Source organism: Mus musculus, chromosome 9 (genome assembly GCF_000001635.26).
Source record: "Mus musculus strain C57BL/6J chromosome 9, GRCm38.p6 C57BL/6J".
NCBI classification, from domain to species: Eukaryota; Metazoa; Chordata; class Mammalia; order Rodentia; family Muridae; genus Mus; species Mus musculus.
Window position 1 is genome coordinate 121,157,891 of NC_000075.6, and position 19,974 is coordinate 121,177,864.

A 19,974-nucleotide genomic window follows, 5' to 3' on the forward strand; every position below is an offset into this window, starting at 1 on the left:
GAGATTTATTTGTATTATTCATATTGATTATCATTGCTTATTGCTTTGGAAAACTAATTTAAAATTACAAGTAAAGAGATTACAAAACACAATTTGAAAAAGAAAACAAAGAAAAAATGAAAATAATGCTTAAAACTTTTAGGATTTTTTTTATTTTTATTTATTTATTTGTGTGTGTGTATACACATAAGTGCAGGTGCCCAGAAGAGGGCATCAGATCCCCGGGAACTGGAGTGCAGACAGTTGTGAGCTGCCATGTGGGTGCTGGGAATTGAACCATGTGTTCTGGATGAGCCGCCAGAGCTCTTACCTGCTGAGCCATCTCTCTAGCCCAATTTCCAGCATTTTTCTGGCTGAATTGTAAGGCGCTCAGTTTTCAATCATTAGGTGAGAATGTTCCTAATTTACAAGTAAGAAAGAGTTGCTGACAGTTAGGGCCACATTGCCTTATTCCCACAGCTGCAGAGCTGAGTCTTCAACGTGGCGGCTAGAATCTAGCTCAATGTGCTAAGTAAACACTTCTACCCTAGAGCAAACCTGCTGGGAAAACCAGGGGAAGAAACCCATCCCTCCTCGAATCACTTTAACAAAGCAAGGCATTTCCTCCCATGCAGGCAGTGTCCTCTGCTGATGTGGATACGTGTCCTTGTGTCCTTACCAACAACACTTCTCCAAACCACCCAGGTTCTCGGATGCTGAACCATCAAAATCCATGACATCAAATTTTAACAGGTTAGAAACTTAAACCTGTATATGATGTGGTATACCAGACGTGGTGCTGTATATCTGAATTCTTAGCATTTGAGGGACTGAGGTTGGAGGATCAGAGTTCAAAACCAGCCTGTGCTACACAGTGAGTTCAATTCCAATCCAAACTTTGTCTTAACAAAGGAAACAAAAAACAAACAATATCAATAAAAAACAAAAATAGGCATGATGGTGCACACCTTTAATCCCAGTACTCAAGAGGCAGCAGCAGGCAGAGCTCTGTGTTCCAGGCCAGCCTGAGCTACATAATGAGATCGTGTCTCAAACAATAACAACAACAAAACCAACCCATTAAACAAATATACATTTTAATAATAAATATATGTGTGGCCCTAATTTTAAGATATGGGCAGATCATTTCTCAGCCTTTTAATTAGGATTAAGTGCATATGTAGATGAAGAAAAATGTTGAGAAAATTAACTCAAAATGACCATATAAACTCAATATTAAATTACTGTTGTTGGGCATGGCTCTTGCTTTGGGAGGTTTTGTTTTTTCTATTTTGAGAGCTGGGGCTGTGGGAGGGTAGGATCTGAAGCTCACTATGTAGCTGAGGATAGCTGTGAACTTTTGACCCTCCTGCCTTTAACCCACAAATGCTGGAGTGCAGGAAGACATCACCACACTGGATGATGTGGGGCTGGGGATGGAACCCACGGCTTCATGTATGGGACCCAAGTACCAACTCAACTCCATTCCAGTTTCCTTTTTATTTTTTAATTGCCATCTACCTCAGGTAACACCCCAGTGTAACACATCTCAATCCTGTGACTGACACGAAACAATCATAAAGTAAACAAGACAAATTTAAGTCTTAAAGCGACAGATTCAAGCAGAGTGTCTCACACTGCCCTGCAAAAACAGACAGAGAGACTTAAGACAGCAAGCACAAGGCCTGTGGGAGCTCCAGCCAGACAACCACAGGACTGATGTGTGAGGCCAACACGTGGTGGCTGCTAAGAGAGGAAGAGTCAAATAGCTTTGTCTTCTTTTGTTTTAATGCTCTGCCCCTGAGGTGCCTAATGATCACACCTCAGAGCGGTCCCCAATGCCAAGACTAGCTGGGCAACACTGGACTGGACAGGGACCAAAAGAAGAGGAGGAAGAGGAGGAAAAGGAAGAGGAGGAGGAGGAAGAGGAAGAGGAAGGGGAAGAGGAAGAGGAGGAGGAGGAAGAGGAGGAGGAGGGAGCAGAGGAGGGAGAGGAGGAAGAGGGAGAGGAGGAAGAGGGAGAGGAGGAAGAGGAGGGAGAGGAGGAGGAAGAGGAAGGGGGAAGAGGAGGAAGAGGAGGAGGAAGAAGAGGAGGAGGAGATGAAGAAGAAGAAGAAGAAGAAGAAGAAGAAGAAGAAGAAGAAGAAGAAGAAGAAGAAGAAGAAGAAGAAGAAGAAGAAGAAGAAGAAGAAGAAGAAGAAATCAAAGCTGGATAGGAAGAGGGAGAGCCTAGGGGGATGAACATATTCAAAACACAGGTAAAATTCCTAATAATTAATTTTTAAAATAGAGCAGAGAAACAAGAGTGAACAAGAGGTGATACCAAGAGATGATGCAGAAGCTGCCCACAGACAAGCAAGCAGCCCTGGGCCCCGAGAAGGGTAAACGGCTGCCATTTACCTAGGATCCGAGGTGGCTCCTGTACCATGTGCTGGATGAGGAGGTCCAGGCACCTGGCCAGGTACTCATTCCCACTCTGCTGCTCCTTGCCTGGGGAGGTCTTTCTGCTGTCTCTCTCGATGTACATCACCAGCCTGCAAAGAGCACACAGCAAAGATTACTGCTCATAAGACAGATGCAGAGTCCGTCCTCAAGTGCCACTGAGTCACGTGTTTGCAGAGGTGGAGTCCCAGTGGTGCTGACCAGTCAGGCAGTCAACCTCACTTTACAAGCTCAGACATTCATGCAGAAGAAAAGAAGGCTGCATTAAGTCTCTCCCCATGTTACAAACAGCACCCCGATTTCATTAGCCTTTGGTCAATGAAAAGACACATTTTCTAAGTGACTGATGGTCACCAACAAAGACATTTGCACACCAAGGACTCTCAGTCTCCCAGGATCAGAGGAGAACCACTGGTCCCAGCCCTTCTGTTGGTGATTAATATTAAACTATGGACACGGATTCACCATGCACGCATGCACCGTGCATATGTGTGAGAGAAGCGTGCTAAGTGCAGTCAGGAGACTGCCCAGCCGCTTTAAAATATTAAAAAGTCTCTGTGTCATTATTTGCACTGTTGGTTGGTCCAAGATAGTCCTACTACAGGATAATCAGGAGTCCTGACTGGACGTAGGACCTCCTAGTAGATGCACCTCTGGATGTGTTTGTGAGGGTGTCACCAGAGAGGATCCACCTGGAATGTGAGAGGCAGAGGCTCACAGGCTGGGGTTCTGAGCTGAATGAAAAAGGAAAAAGAGGAGCCAGATGTGCACTGGCAGGTGTGCACCACACAGATGTGTACCACACAGATGTGTGCACTGGCAGGTGTGAACTGGCAGATGTGTACCAGCAGATTGGTACCAGATGTGAACTGGCAGAAATACATCACACAGATATGTACCACACACATGTGCACCGGCAGATGTGCACTGACACTCCCTGCTCTCTGCTTCCTGAGTGGCTCACACCTGAGATGGCCCAGGTCCACACTCCTGCCACAACTGCCATGGTGAACCATACGGTCCTCAGCTGTGAGCTGATCCAACCCTCCTTCCCTACACAAGTTACTCTAACTGTTACCAGGAGAGGAGGAAGAGGTCACACTCCACCATCGTCTCAGCTTCTCTTTGCCCCCTTGGCTGTGACCTTGTCCTCTGCTGGAGCATGACACTGACCAGACAGCCTCACTCGTGCTCACTTCCCTCAGCTCCTTCTAGCTCCTTCCATGCTGAGCCCATTATGTGTTCACTGCATACACTGTTCATGTAGCCCTTGTTTCTCCTTATTCAGGAATAATTTCCCTTAAATATTTACCAGATGTGTCTTTCCTCTCTTCCCCCATCCCTGCCAGGGTCCTAGGCGACCTCCTCCCCCTCCAATCCCACACCTTCATTTCTGACCAAAACTTTGAGTCAGCTCTGGAGGCCAGGTGATAAATGGACTTTCAACTCAGATTCAAATCCCAGCAACTCCAGCATATCTATGGGCTACTCTGGTTGGTTCTTTACTTCTGAAATCTGTAACTGGGAGGGACATACTTAACAACTCTCAGAACCCATACACTGACTAATTGACCTGAAACATAAGAGTTCATATGAGCAGAAAGGAAAAACAGGAATCTAGAATGTTCCTTGGAGCCTTTTGCTGGAGCTACTAGCTACTTAGAGCCTGCAGTGAGTGGGGCCCAGGACCATGCCAACACAGTGAGTCGCAGCATAAATCTTTGGGCTTTTAGAGCAAAGCCATGCTGTCACTGGTAGGGCCAATGCATTTTGAGGCCAAGTTGCCTGCCGTTATCTGGTAGGCTGGGCACACAGTAGTGAGCCATCATTTATGATTCTGTAAGTCCAGAGTGTCCACCATGTGTGGAGGAGGTTCAGATCTCCATGTACTGCCAGTCCTAACTCTGACTGGGGACAATGGCAGTGGACTGGCAGAGAAAAACAGAGCCCGTGTGTTGAATGGGCAGCTACAATGCACTACTGAACTAATCAAACTCGCCCCTTGGGGAAAACTGTCCAGTGAGCATGGTGTCAAACAAGAGTTGGCTGCATCCTGCCTTTCAACTGAGCATGGCTAAGAGTGCAGGGCGTGCTGCCAGGGAGCACAGACAGCAGCTCAGTGGATGGCGGAACCCACTCAGTGGATGGCGGAACCCACTCGGTGGATGGCGGAACCCACTCGGGGCTTACGATTATGGAGAAGAGGCTCCAGGAAAGAAAAGTGGGAGACAGCTCAGCGAGCAAAGCACTTGCTGTGGAAGCAAGAAGATCAGAGTGCAGATCCCACACACAGAGAGGCCAAGTGGGCATGGTGACCCACCTGCAATTACAGCCTCAAAAGGCCAAGAAGGGATCCCCAGAGCAAGCTAGCTCCAAAGACTAGCTCCGTCCAATGAGCTCTGGGTTTCATTGAAACAACCTGGATCAAAGAATAAGGTAGACAAGAGACTGAAATAATTCTCAACTTCAGCCTTGGACACACACACACACAATGCATGTGCACACATATACATTGTACACACACACATACATAATACACCCACATTTGCACTTGTGCCCATATGTATATATGCACCCACACACTCACATCACACACATGTATAGATATGAAATGGTTTAAATGAAGTCTCCCAGGGCTCGAGTACTTGGGTTCTTTGCCACCACTGGGTGGCACTGTTTAGAGGCATCATAGAACCCTTAGGACATGAGGTCTGGCTGGAGGAAAGTCTATCACTGGGGGCAACTTTGAGAGTGCATAGCCTCGCCCCACATCCTGTGGCTTCACCGTTTCTGCACACGTTGTTTTACCACACCAACAGAAAAGTAACTAACATAATAAACAAGAGAGGGAAGTTCTACGGAAAAAAATGAGATCATATGAAAATGTATGTTTCCACAGGATTGCAACATTCACTGACAGAATCCAATCCAGCCAGTGCTCTCCATCACCAGAGTCCTTTAGCTGTGCTTCCACACAGGCCTGGGTATGACAAGGGCACAGAGGCAAAGACGGAGGCTACTCAGGGGCTCAGCAAGAGGAGAGTTAGTGAGAGAGCCGCAGGGTTGTTTGCTCTGTGAGCTGCTTAGGGTCACTAAAGAAGCACACACCTGTGCAGGTTCAGCCACATACTGGAAATACCCAATTGAGTTCCTAAGACACATCCCAAAATTACCCATGCAAAGGTGGCCTTAGCAGAGCAACAAATGCCCCTCCCCCTCCGTCTTCATTTCAGATGTAAGATGGCAATGATTACCACTTACAGTCATCCTTAGCCATAGTTTTCATTTTTTGTGTGATCATGTGTAGGCTCATGTGTCCCAGCACATGCATCGTCATGTGTAGGCTCATGTGTCCCAGCACATACATCGTCATGTGTAGTCTCATGTGTCCCAGCACACACGTGGAAGCCAGGCTGACCTTTAGAAGGTGTTCTTTCCATACACATCTGCAAGGGTTCCAGGGCCTGAGCTCAGTTCTCCAGACTTGCATAGCAATCACCACACACTGTACCATCTCTCCAGCCATTTCTTTAATTATTAATGATGCAAAGTGTCTATCCCTGTCATTAGAAATCTCTTTAAAGCAGAGAGATTATGTATAATACAAAACCTTAGAAGTTTTGTAAGCACGTAAGGTTTACCTACAACTTCTATTTTATTTCTGTATATAGATGTTATGCCTTCACATACATGCACCACATGTGTGCAACACTCAGAGAGGCCTGAAGAGGGCAGCACAACCCTTGGAACTGGAGCTCCAGGCTGTTGTGAGCCACGGTGTGGGTGCCGGGAACTGAACCCGGGTCTTCTGCAAGAGCAGCCAGTGCTTTACCTGTGATTTCTAAGGGAAAGAAAAGTTTCCAGATTAAACAGAGCCAAGATGAGTATTTGCTTCTGTGCTTCTTCTCTCCCCCAGGTGTAAACATAGTTCCTTCCAGCTGTTTTTGGTTTCTTTGGGGTATATAATTCTTTAATCCACCAGGAATTAACTTTTGTGTAAGCAGAGAAAATAAAATTTTCCCACACAGTTAACCAATTATCCAGAGTAAATATTTCTTTAAGAAAATCTTCCTTTTAAGATCAAAGCAGGTTTTTTTCCCTTTATTTCGCTGATTTCCATATTAACCGAGATGCCAGGAGAGGAGGGGAGAGAAACCTGACTCCCCCACTCACCCCCCAGGGCTCTCACACTGTGCTCACTAGCAGCACACCTCACAGTGGAACTGTAGACCATCCGTCCTCAGGAGGAAGAGTCCTCCCCAGAGACGCTGAAGGCCCCATTTCACCATCCTTCACACGCAGTCTGAGCACACAGCCATTTGGAGAAATGGGTGGACATTTGGGGGCTGTCACATCCTTTCTATCTGATGCTGACGGCTCAGATCCACGGCCAGTTCTCACAGCAGATGGATGGGAGAGCTGACATCACACAAAATGTGCTGAAGTATAGACAATCAATGGATGGCAGAGATGACAGGAGGCAGAAAAATATCCACAGAATACCATAAAGGTTATCACGGGCTGAGGGCCAGGGACGTCCATCAGTGGCTGCCAGGCGACAGGATGATGTGCTAGGGACTCCGCTATGGCAGAGAGCAGGGCCAGGAAAGGCTGGGAACTGCCACATGGGCAGTCAGCACAGGCAGCTGATCAGCCCTGTTTGTGCCTTGTCCTATTCAGCTTGGTATCTGCTGTAGACACAGTGACTTAGCACCTGGGCTGCAGGGCAGAAGGGAACAGGGGCCTCTATATTCTCTGAGAACAACTTACACCACCAGGTCAAATTCCCAAGTCTAGGGGAAAAAAAAAAAACCAATGATCGTTTTCATCTTTTATAATGTTTACTTATTTATTTTGTTTGTTTGTTTGTTCATGGGAGGGGCATATGGATCTGCACACGCCACAGCACATGTGTAGAGGTCAGAGGACAGCTTTCAGAAGGTCAGCAGGCTTGGTAGCCATCGCCTTTACCTGCTGAGCCCCTCAAATGCTCTCCTCTGGATTCTTGTTTGTTTTGCTTTGTTTTTAGTGACAGGAGTGAGACCCACTCACAGCTCAGCGCCCCCCCCCCCTTGCCCCCAGGGCTGGTTTCAGAGAGAAGAGTCTGTCTACACAGCAGAGAAGGCTCAGCAGGGTTCAGGGCAGCAGGAGCAGGCAGACAAAAGCTGGGCTGGAAGCAGAGGAAAGACTTCAAAGGCCACCCCTCCTGGGCTCCACCTGCCACAACCTTCAAACTAGCACCATACCTGGGGACGAGTGTCAGACCCCTGAGGCACTAGGTCACATCACACTCCACCCATCATGCTTAGTATAATGACTGAATCAGGACAGGCAACCCCTCGGTCCCACTGGCCTCAGACACTAATTTGGTGTCGTTCTTAGTTCCTATTTTTGATGAGCGCTATGCAGAAACATGAAAATACATGGGTTCTGCCACTGCGGATTATGGTCACAGTGAATACAGAACCAGCCCTTCCCTTCTCCCCTACCTACACCTAGTAAACACCCCCAAGGCCAATCACATGGACGGGAGGACCAGTATGGCCAGGGTCTCCTTCGTCATCATAGTCCTGAGCGCTTCCAAGACCTCCACCCCAGAACAGTCCCAACATATTCCCTAGAAGCATGCCTTCCTGAACCTCACGTACAAAGATGTCTGACAGATCAAAGGGAAGCCACACATGCCCTCTCCCTTCTCCTCCAGAGTTCTGGTGGCCCACGGGCATTGGGCTTTCACTGAAGAACCCACTCCACGTTCCAGGCTGGGAGCTGGGAGCAGCACCTCTTCCCCCTGCAAGGACACCGCTGACAACTGTGGCCCCGATCTCTGGGGCAGGAGGGAGCCATCTACCGTTCCGGATGGTAATGGCCTGATCCCCATACAAGGGAAGTGTCAGAGGTCCAGTGATCGGCAACACCTCCTCCACACCCCGGACCTAATGCAGAGTGAAGAACGACTCAAACCTCCTGGGAAGCAAAACCTGCAGAATAGCATCTAACACTGCCCACCATAGACCTGGGAGATCACAGCGCACTGACACCAAGCTAGACTCCAAGCTGGACACCAAGCTGGACAGGAGCAAGCAGCAGCAAGAGTCCCATGCTGGGAAGAACCAGCCAGACACAGACACCACACACAAGCTTCTGTAATGGGGCCAGCAAGGAGAGCTGGCTGCTGCCACACTTGATGACTAGGTCCCATCGTCAGGACTCCTACGAGGACAGAGGAAACAGGTTCCTAAAAATTACCTTCTGACCCCGACATGTGTGTTAGGGGCATGCACGGCCCCAAGACTCAAAAAAAGCGTAGTAAAAAATAAAATTTTTCAAAAAGCCCTGAAAATGTTCTTAAATCCAAGGAAAGAATTTAAAGTCTTAAATGAAAAATGCAAAACCTCACTAGATATTCTCAACAGTACCCAAAAGGACAAGTTGCACCAGGAGACCTGAGGAGAGAACATTGGAAATTATAAACCTTAAACCCCAGAGGGAACAAAAACTACATAAAACAAAAAGGAGATTTGCTCAAACAAGGGGAGTCGAGGCTTAGGGGCTTGAAAAAGTAGGCAAAAAAGTCATGGGTGAAAATCAGACTTACTCAAAAGATGGGAATCTACAGATTCAAGAAGTACTCCCCAGAGAATATACAATTCTTCTAAACCTTAATGGGAAGAAAGTATCTTTAAATGGCAGAGAGACCGGGCACACTGTATAAGAAGGAGTGGTGGCCAGCCAAGACAGACTGAGACCAGGACAGACAGAAGAGGGGTGGATCCCAAGTAATCAACCTCAGGTAACAAGGGCAGTGGAAGGAGCTTCGGGGACGGGAAGAGGTCCTGCCCACAGCAAAAGTGACCTCTGTCTTTGCCTGTGTGTGCAAACGTAGCTGTAGGGTGCCTATGTATACACCCGTGTGTTTGTGTGCTTGTCTGTCCTTGTCCATGGAGGCCAGACATCAGCCTCGGTGTTGTTCCCCTGAGACTATCCACCTCAGTCCTTGAGACCAGGAGCCCCGAGATGTTCTCTGCAGCAGCTGGGAACCCAACCTCCAGGGACACTCACAGCTCCGCCCTCTGAGCACCTGGTACCCCATTCCAGCCTCCCCAGACTCCTGTCTGCATCCCCCCTCACACACAGTCAAGTGCCTTAGACACTTCTTTCCCGCTGTGCTGGGGATGTTTCTGTGCACTGTGTGTTCATATGCTGACTCCTATACCCAGAGATCTGGCTGCAGCTCAGGCTTTGACATGACTAAGCATCCTGTAAAGCACGGTTCTCCATTACCTCCTGATTGGTTAAATAAAGAGCTGGATGGGCAGGAGAGGAGAAGGCTGAAATTCCAGGCAAGGGAGAGAGGGAGAGGAAGGGAGAGGGGGAGAGGGAGGGAGAGGGAGAGGGGGAGAAGGAGGGAGAGGAGAGGGGGAGAGGGAGGGAGAGAGAGGTGTCTCAGGTGGGACCTTGCGATGCTAATGGAGAAGGAGGCCAGGGTGAGGCTAAGATGGCAGGTGACTGGCCAGCCACAAGGCTGGGAAGGAGGCCAGGCCAGCATTGTCAGGTAGGAATAGCTCAGAAGCTGCCCAGCTATAGTGCCTTTCCCACTTTTATGTACCCAGCAGAGCCCTGACTGACCATGGCCTCAGGGTCTCCAGGGCATCTGTAATCCCAGCTCTTGGGAAGGCTGAAGCCTGCTTGCCTCAGGGTCCTCCCTGGGATGTATTAAACTCCTGAGGAGATAGATTAAAGGCTTGATAAACTTTAGCCAGGGTTTTCAATAGGAGGTACATAAAGGCTGATAACTAGTCTCCACGACAATCACACATACAAACCAGCAATCAGACAGGCCCCTGACAGAGCCTCCCGGGGCCACCGTACCTGGCTTGGCAGCTCAGCAGCAGCATGTCCCGGTTATGAATCAAGATGTACAGCAGCACCAGGAAGGCTTTGGCTCTGATGGGAGTGGACGGACTATCAAGTAAGCGGATGACTGTAGAGACGAAGTCCTGTGGAAGACATGGTAGACAGGTCAGCTCATAGCCTGCAACGAGCAGACAGGCCCAGGAGATAAAATCTCCTCAGCCACGTTGTGTCCTTAGTTTGTCCAAACCCACATGTACCACTATCTTACTTAAACCGGAAATTAGCCAGTGAGTGCTGACAAGAGCACCCCCCCACCCCCCGTTGATTGTTGGCCTTAATTCCTGGGCAAATGGAACCCTGATTCCTACACCTATATCTTGCAGGAGGCTATGAGAGGGGTTGAAGGGAGGGGACATGGGAGGGGCTGGGAGTAGGAAAGGGATGAAGAAGTTATTTGATTATATTTTCATTAAAAACATTTAAATTCTAGGGGCTGGTGAGATGGCTCAGTGGGTAAGAGCACCCGACTGCTCTTCCGAAGGTCCAGAGTTCAAATCCCAGCAACCACATGGTGGCTCACAACCATCCGTAACGAGATCTGACTCCCTCTTCTGGAGTGTCTGAAGACAGCTACAATGTACTTACATATAATAAATAAATAAATCTTTAAAAAAAAAAAACATTTAAATTCTTAAAGAAGATAATTTTTCAAATGGTGAGTGATTTGCTCAAATTCTGAGCTGAATTCAAATCCAGCCCACTTGAAAACTACAAAGTACTCGAGTATAAACTGTAAGTGTGGCAGGAACTACTAACAGGGAGTGTGGCAGAAAGTACTCAGCTCAGACAGGAAGTGTGGCAGGGAGTAGATGGACCAGCTAGAGGCGGGAGGAACATGCAGATCTGAGTCTCAGCAGAAGCAAACATGTCTGTACAGAAACACTTCTTACATTGAACTCACAGAGCTCTGTGGGGCTTAATAAATAAAACCTAAGAGCCACCCTGATGACAGACATGAATGAAAACCCTCCATTCTCCTGACAACACTGAGCAAGGGCCAGACTAGGTCATATGCAAACAGAAGAGGCACACACACCCACACACACACACACAAGGTGGAAACTTCAGGGTTCTTTGGAAAGTCAGTTGTGTTGCATAGTGTTTTGCTGGGGTAAACACATGAACGGGTGATTCCCTGAAGTGGACGTAGGAGAAAGGCACATTTGTGAAGGAACATTTCACTGAAGCAGACACAGGAGAGGATGTTCTGCCAAGGCAAGTACGTGAAAGACCGTATGATGGAGGAGTCTTCGCTAACAACACGCAGGTATTGGTCCTCCTTACATTGCTTAGTTGAGCTGCATTTGTCAGAACTCCATAGAGAGAAACACACAAAACCAAACCAACAAACTTCTGGTGGTGTGCTGGTGGCTTCCTTGGAGTCTGGCTGATTGGCGGAGTGACGTCAGCTTAGACAGAAGCACATGCTAAGGCAAGGCCCGTGGAGAACACCTGATGTTTGGAGGGTATAAATAGGACTTAACGGACAGTGACAGAGACAGGGCTAGGCTTGAAGGGACAGCTAGCTGTGCCATGCTTGTGGGTCTCACGTCGTCACTGATCTTTGCTTCCCTGAGAGGCACAACCAAGAACTCCTGGTGTTCCTCCAGGTCCCTCTTGCTGTCTGGCTGTCTCTGCTAGGTTGTACCACTGCTACTATCACATTTGCTGTCCCGACTCTACCAAACTGGACTGCTGGTGTATCCATAGTGTTTGTAAGTGGATCAAATTACTGCTGCTGACCTGTGAACTGAACTGCCAATTTCCAGACAACACAGATGGGAGTTGCTCCAAAGAACCATTCTAAACAGGTCCACTTCCCCCGTATCCTTTCTTTCCCGCTACCTCTGGTGGGTGGTGGGCTTCAAGAGAGGTTAAAGTGCTTAAGAACCATCATTAAAATGGGGCTTGAAAAATTAAAATTACACTTGCATGCCCGCATGCTCACACACACTCCAAGCAGTCGAGCTCCCACCAGGCCCTGTCCAGAATGATGGCTGCATGGCATAGGGGCACCAAGAGTGACCCAGAGGTTTTTCCCATAGGGAACATCATTAGGCTGAATGCAAACCTGGATTCAGCCTGCAGTCTGGAGACTGAATCCATGTCTGTTTCTCCTTTTAAAGTTCCTGGTTTGTTTTTAATGGAAATTCGGTTAAGTAATTGAAATGAAAGAGACATAGTGCTCACACTTTAGACAGGTCAGAAAACTGCCGGCATGGTTAAAGACAGACACACAAACACTTGTAAGTAGTGATGTCCACTAGAACAGGTGTGGGACACACAGGCCCTCTACACCAAGCACACATGTGCACGCACACACACATACACACACACATGAACGCACAGGCATACACACACACACACACACACACACACACACACACACACACACACACAGCTCCTCTTCCCGATGCCTGCTTAGTCACCAGGTAGAAATAAGGCAAGACAAGAACACTGAACCCAGGAAAAGTGAAGGAATTCCCTGCATGACTGCACGGTGCTGGCTGTGACCAGCTCTGAGGGCCGCCTGTCCACACTGGAACTTGTCAGAGACTCCAGGACAGGTCTCTTCATGGAGAAAGAAAACCCTGAGAAAATAGCTGACACACGTGGAGGACACTGGGACAGTGAGTGATGGGAGAGCCAGGAGTGACACACTAGGAGCAGCTGCCGTGTCCCAGTGGAAATAAACCTTGGAGAAGTAAATGCGAAAAGAGGCCAAGGTGGGGGGAGGGAGGGAAGATTGGAAGGAAGAAGAGGAGAGGAGAGACGGGGGCTGATTTAAATCTCAGACCGAGGAAACACTCTAGTACATGCAGAGAAGGTGCTCAATTCATGGAAATGAAAGCATGAAAATATTGCACCCACAGCACACTTTATGTGGGTAAAGGAGAATTCTCCCGATGGACAAAGATCCATTAAAAAAACAAGACCTATAACACTGGGCCCTCGAAACAGTGGAGCCCCTTCAGCATCCTCTACACAATCCTGTAGGCACAGCATGACTTCAGCACAGCATCCAATGTACTGGTTTGCTTTCTGCTGTGCTGGTAAACACTGTGATCAAAAGCAACTTGGAGAGGAAAGGGTTTATTTGGCTTACAGGTCACAGTCCATTACTGAGGGAAGCCAGAGCAGAAACTCAAGCATGGAACCTGGAGGCAGGAACTGAAGCAGAGACCATGAGAGAATACTGTTTACTCGCTGGCTCTCTTCCTCAAGACCAGCTACATTTCCTATACAGCCCAGTCCCACCTGACTAGGGAATGGTACTGCCCATAGTGGGCTAGGTCCTCACACATCAATCATTAATCAAGAAACTCCCTACAGACATATCTCTAGGCCAGTCAGATGGTGGAAATTCCTCAGTTGAGGTTCCCTCTTCCCAGAGGTCTCTAGGGTTGTGTCACCATGACAGCTGAAGCTGACTATGACACTCAAGTTGTCATCATTAATAGTCAAAGAAATATAAAGTCACGAAAAATACTTATTCACTTTATGAAAAGCAGACCAGCAACGATGAAGGTGTCCCTGCACACAGATCAACCTTCAATACAGCTGACAGCTGGTGAGGGCTCCGCCCTGCCTACAGCTGACTGGAAATGACCTCGGCTCAAAATCCTGCCCCTTTCTTCTGACACAGCTGCTAATCTGAAGGAATTTATCCTCAGACTGGAAAACAGATGAATCCCACATTCACGTCCTTGCAGTGGTGTAACAGCACAGCAAATAAAACCGGAGCAATCAGCATATGAAATAGGAAATCTGTTAGATGACACAGAACCAAAGCAAACACACCACTTTTCAGTGCACAGCCAGCTTCATGACAGACATCTGGGCAGGCAGAAAGGGGGGGTCACAGGAGCTGACAGACACTGGTGACTGCTTGAGACTGGCCTTCTCCAAGAGTTCATGCCAGTGAAAAGCCCTGTTGCACAAAAGTAAGGTGAACAGACCCTGAGGAAAGCTGTCCTTGCTTACACACACACATCATAAAGATCAGATTAGCTGATGAGTGATAAGCATGGGCGGGCAAAGCCAGGCTGCTTCCCCCGCAGCATCACAGCCGACAGCCAATGAGAGCAGCCTGACGACATTACCTGGTGTGGTAATATTCTTGAGATCACCAAGGGCACTCAGGTGATCATGATGACATTGCACTCTTGCTCCCTGCTGGTAGGAGCGAGAACACAAGCTGACCTCACATCCAACCTGGGAAGCACTGCCAAGGCATTTGTGGGGAGGACGCACACTCACTCCAATGAAGTTTGTCATGGCAAGATGCAAACTCATCATCTGATTAGCACTTGGGGATCTGTTGCCATTTCATAAATCCTTCATTAGCAACTTCTAAACCAGTACATCTAGTGACATTGCAAGAAAAACACCTTGGGGGCTGCCAAGGTGGCTCAGTGGTTAAGAGACTGGCTGCTCTTCCAAAGGACACAGGTTCGATTCCCGAGCCCACATCATTGCTCACAACCATCTGTAACTCCAGTTACAGGGGATCTGATGCCCTTGGCCTCTGTGTCCATCAGATATATACATGCTCACAGACATACATGCTCACAAAACACTCATGCACATAAGATAAATAAATCTTTAAAGGGAAAGGAACACACCTGTCGCTAAGAAAGCTGCCTCACTGCAGGCTCTCCTGGGGCTCCCTATGGGCTCCCCTTGGGACTGGACCACACTGTCTGTCGATGCTGGTCAGACTGCCATGACACTAATTAGCCTGTCACAGTGTTCCCATAAACATGCATGGATATTCAAAGTCAGTTACTGTAATAATCCACATGATTTTCAATGAGGGACTGGGCTCCTAAAATCTAATAAATACTAGGATTTCAGAAAAACTTAAAGAAGAAATGGAACAGTAGAGAATTTCCATCTTTAAATCCATTTATTAAAAACAAAAATTGGGTAGGTGTGGTGCCACAAGCCTTTAATCACAGCACTCAGGAAGCAGAGGCAGGTAGATCTCTGTGAGTTCCAGGACAGCCTAGTTTGCAAAGTAAATTCCAATACAGGCAGAGCTACATAGAAAAACTGACTCACAAAACCAACAACAAATAAAATAAAAAAACAAAAATCTCAAATGGCTCTAAATATTGATTAATATGAACTCTGAACTCAAAACTGTTTAATGTAAACTTAGTGAACTTTTAATAAAGGCAGATTTTTGAATGAGACTCTTCCTCACCCGTTACCCATCAAGAACATACAAATGGCACCTTTGGGGTAGCCTGTGCCACCTCTTAACCTTGGGAGAAAAGAACATCACAGCCCCTTCCAGTTTTTAGTGTCAACTAAACACTGGTCCAAAATGCAAGCCTGGTCACCTTCTCTGCCAGTTAGGTCAGGATCCAGGGCTTGTGGAGAGTCCGCATTAGATGACTCTCACTACAGAGCCCTGTGTGAAGTGGGTGCCGAGCCACTGGGTACCAAGGCATAGATAGATGCCACACAGATATGAAGAGTTTCCAGGGGCAAGGGTCCACACTGTATAAAGCTGTGTCTTCCCACAAAGATTATTCTTCTTCCAGCCCAGTGGAACTTACTATCAGGGGCCATTTTCCTTAAGTAAGGCAGCTTGGTTCTGCTGGGTTCCCTAAGACTCGGTGCTTGACTTGTTCCCAGTCAGAAGAGGGGAGAGTCACTAACATCCTCCCCACAACAGATGAGGCAGGGAGAGAGAAGATAGCAGTTATACGACTATGCAGAGGACAAGCAGACAGAAAGACAGACAGGCAGGCAAGCAAGCACATTTGCTTATATTCTTAACAGAAGATCAAAGCAGGTTATCCATCAGAGAACTTTATGCATAAGAAGGAAGGCAAGTAACTTAGGGTTGGTTTCTGCTGCTGTGATACACAGACCACCACGAAGGGGAGTCAGGGCAGGAACTGAAGCAGGGACCTGGAGGCTGGGACTGAAGCCGGGCGATGGGCATGCGCTGCTCTCCAGGCTCACTCAGCCGCTTGCTTAGAGCTCCGAGGACCATCTGTCCAAGGGTGGCCCTGCCCCTAGTGAGCGGCTCTGCCACAGCCATCATTAACCAAGGAAACACTGCACAGACTTGCCTACATGCCAGTCTGATGGAGGCATTTTCTCAGCTAAGAGTCCCTCTTCTCAGATATGTCTAGATTTGTATCAAATTGACAAAACAAAAACAAAGAACTGTGTGTATAAGAGTGTGTGAAAGTATGTGTGTGAATGTGTGAATTGTGTAAGAGTATGTACGTGAATGTGTGTATATGTGAGTGTGTACGTGTGTGTGAGAATGTGTGCGAGAGTGTATATGAGTGTGTGTGAGAGTGTGTTTGAGTGTGTATGTGTGTGTTGCCACAGCACATATGTACAAGTCAGAGAACAACTTTTGCAAGCTGGTTCCCTCCTTCCTCTGTGGGTGTAGACATCACACTCAGGTTAGGTCATCAGTTTGGCAACAAGTGTCTTTAACCACTGAGTTATCCACAGGATCCAGGTCATTGTTTTCTTTAACGGACTCATCATTCAAGGAGAGAGACAGAGAGAGACTATCATAGGGAGATTAAGACCAGCCTGGGATACTAGTATCCCTGCCTCAAAAGAAAATCAAATTGAACTATTTTTAATATACTTCAATTAAAAAAAAATCAAGTAAATACCTAAGTGCCTATGGGATTAGCAGTGTCAGAGAGTCCAGCATAAGCGAATGAAGCACACTAATTAACCTGCCTGCACATGCCTATGTGTCCCAAGCACAAAAACACTGACAAAAAAATAAGAATTGTACTTAAAATCAGAATGTTTTTGTTGCCATCCTGACCAAACACTATAAAACAGTAAAATTCTATCACATTGGAAACCAAGATTTCCAGCTTAAATTTAAAAAACAAACCAAAAAAAAAAAAAAAAACCCACTAAATATAAAACTATAAATGCTACCACGAGCGGGTGACATATTTTTAAATAGATGTTCGCTGGCTCTGTCAGTCAAAAAGACTGGAGATGATAGCAGCCCAAACCCAGGGAGAGCCCCTGCCAGACTCCTTAGAGAGACAGACAGCTCCAGATCCTGAGACAAGACATCCAAGCCGGAAACCATTGTCATATCACACAGCAAGATGCAAAGACCACAAGAGTCAAGACGGAAAAGCCCAGGAGGCGACTCGAAGCCGTTAGGAAAAAAAGCTGTTCTGTGCTGCGCTGCGCTGACTTACACAGAAAGCGAACACGTAAGAATATTCAAAGAAACTGTCTTTGGAGACTGCTAAGCAACCAACTCATTATTCTGCAAACCAGTAAACAAATGTACAAAGCGTTTGCCCTGCCTTTGCTGGGGTAAAATGCACCAGATCGCTCCTCAGACATCTTCCCAACAGAGGAATCCAAGTAATAAAGAGAAATGACAAGATTCTGATGCTGGCAGGGCCCAGCCTCGGCAAATGCCACCAAAGCAAAGCTGCTGTGGCCCCAGGAAGACCCAGTGCCACTTGTTCTGTGCGTGTCCCACGCCACCACAGCTCCACACAGCAGAGAGGAGGCAGGTGAATGGCCCACGGTCTCTCTTCTTCTGGGAGGAATCCATTCCCTGGTGGACTTTACCCTCCCCTGGGACTCCAAACCAGGATCTAGTCAAACCTGTAAGCACACATTACAAGAAACACACATATCATGTTAAAAGATGCTGTGTGTTTTATAGTGTTTGCTGGATTCGATCAGCCAAATCCAGGTGGGGAAAAGTCCACAGAACTCTGAAGTCTCTGCTCAAAATCTACTTTGAAGATGGAAAAGGATGCAGAGGGCCTCTGTGCTGCGGAGGTGAACAGACCAGCCGACCTGAGGCAGAAGGAGTAGTTAGATCCCAGGTCAAATAATCTATCAAAGTCACGTACAAGACAATGAGAAAACTGTGAACCTGACAGGATATCACGAACTGACAGGGCCATCAAGACGTCAAAGGTGCCTGCAGCCAACCCTGATGATCTGAGTTCAATCCCCAGGAACCACATGATAGCAGTAGAGACTGGACTCCTGCAAGTTGTCTGATGGCCTCTACAGGCATGCTGGTGTGTGCAATCTCATATTTAGATGTAAGTACAGGCATGCACCATACAAATACATGTTTAGAAGACCTAAATTGTTAGTTTTGTGACATGATGAAGCAGGTAGTAACTGAAAGACGACGTGAGTGTCCTTGATGTACTTGAGTCAAATGAAATTAGCTGTGTGTGCTACCACTGGTGACAGGTACACAACGTGGGGCGTTTGAACCTTTTCATTACACATGCATGCCCCAAGCCTCCTTCACTCTGGCTACTCTCGGAGCCAACTCTCAGTTCCTCATTCCAGTTAGCTCCTAGGGAGTCTTTTCTAGGTGGCTTTGTTTCTGCAGTCAGGGTATGTCTCTGCGACAACTACCCAATGCCAAGGTTCTCTGAGGCTGGGTGCTGCACTGAGCTGCACAGTCTTCTGGACCCGACTCCTCATATGCTTAGAGGTTCTGAGTTCCAAGAGCAGCCACCAGCTGCCCATGTGCTCATGTCAAAGGACAAAGTGGAGTTTGCAACCTGTGTGAGTTCAGGGCATAGATTCCAGCTAGAACTACAACTGTCAACAAGTGAAACTAACTCCCATGACTTACTGAAGCCCCAAAGGTGAAAGTACGAAGAGAAGAAAAAAGGAATTTACCATAGGGCCTCTATGTGTCTAGGCTAAGATTTGGAAGATAGACAAACAGACTGACAGAAAGAAAAGGGGCTTTGACCATGAACTCAGGACAGCTCTGAGACACAGCACTTTTGCCACACGGCACTTGGGCCTTTCAGCAGCAGGACAGCTGTTTCCAACATACTAAACCACACTATTACAGGTAAACTACTCAGGAAAGGGGCCTTTTAAAAATAAAAGAAACCCAGCAATTTTACTTAAAAGTTTATCACAAGAAAATAAGGAGCCAGAGAGACAGCTCTGGGGTAAAGCACTTGCTGAACAAGCATTGGATCCCCACCACAAAGGCCAAAGCCAGGCCTGGCAGCCTGCACCTGTAACCTCAGGACTAAGTGGAGGGAGACAGAGACAGGAGGACCCTGGGAATGTGCTGACCAGTCAGGTAACCAAGCCAAAACTGCAAACACTATGTTCGGTAAGATACTCTCTCAAAAATTAATAAGGTGGAAAGGAGTAGAGGCCTTCCTGCCTTTTCCTGAGGAGATATAAACAAAAATCTGCTCACCTCAAATAGGGCAGTGAGGACAGACCAAAGATATGACTCTATCAAAGCCACACTTGGGGAAGCAGTGGGTTTGTTGCAGTTACTTACAAAAGCATGAGTGAAGAATTACTCACAGGAACATGGGTAACTCAAAGACAACTGCATCAACAAAATGCCCACCCAGCCTGAGTGTGGACTTAGAAAAGTTGCCATCTTTGCAACTCAACAGGCTGGAGGGTCACCTCTCCTCAGCCATCCTTACCACTTATATAACCTTGGGAAGAGAGGAGCCGTGTAAGTCTGGTCTGTTTCAGGGACTTTCTGAGACTTGTGAGTTGTTCAGCTTCTGAGTCAGAACCAGCCAATCTCCAGGATCAAAGCTGCAAATCCCAGGAAATTGCTACAAAATATCCCCACCTGTGCATGCACAG

The 19,974-nt window shown here is 47.4% G+C and overlaps 1 protein-coding gene across 9 annotated transcripts in view; it reads right to left on the reverse strand.

Annotated features, from left to right (window-relative positions):
- The window catches only part of Ulk4 (unc-51-like kinase 4), a 321,706-nt gene that overhangs the window by 193,437 nt on the left and 108,295 nt on the right, over positions 1 to 19,974 (reverse strand). For all 9 annotated transcript variants that reach the window (XM_030244183.1, XM_006512024.4, XM_030244182.1 and 6 more), the window contains 2 exons: positions 10,294 to 10,421; positions 2,380 to 2,513 (listed from right to left, as the gene is read on the reverse strand). In XM_030244183.1, coding sequence (XP_030100043.1) covers positions 2,380 to 2,513; positions 10,294 to 10,421 — 262 coding nt within the window. The remainder of the gene's footprint in view (positions 1 to 2,379; positions 2,514 to 10,293; positions 10,422 to 19,974) is intronic.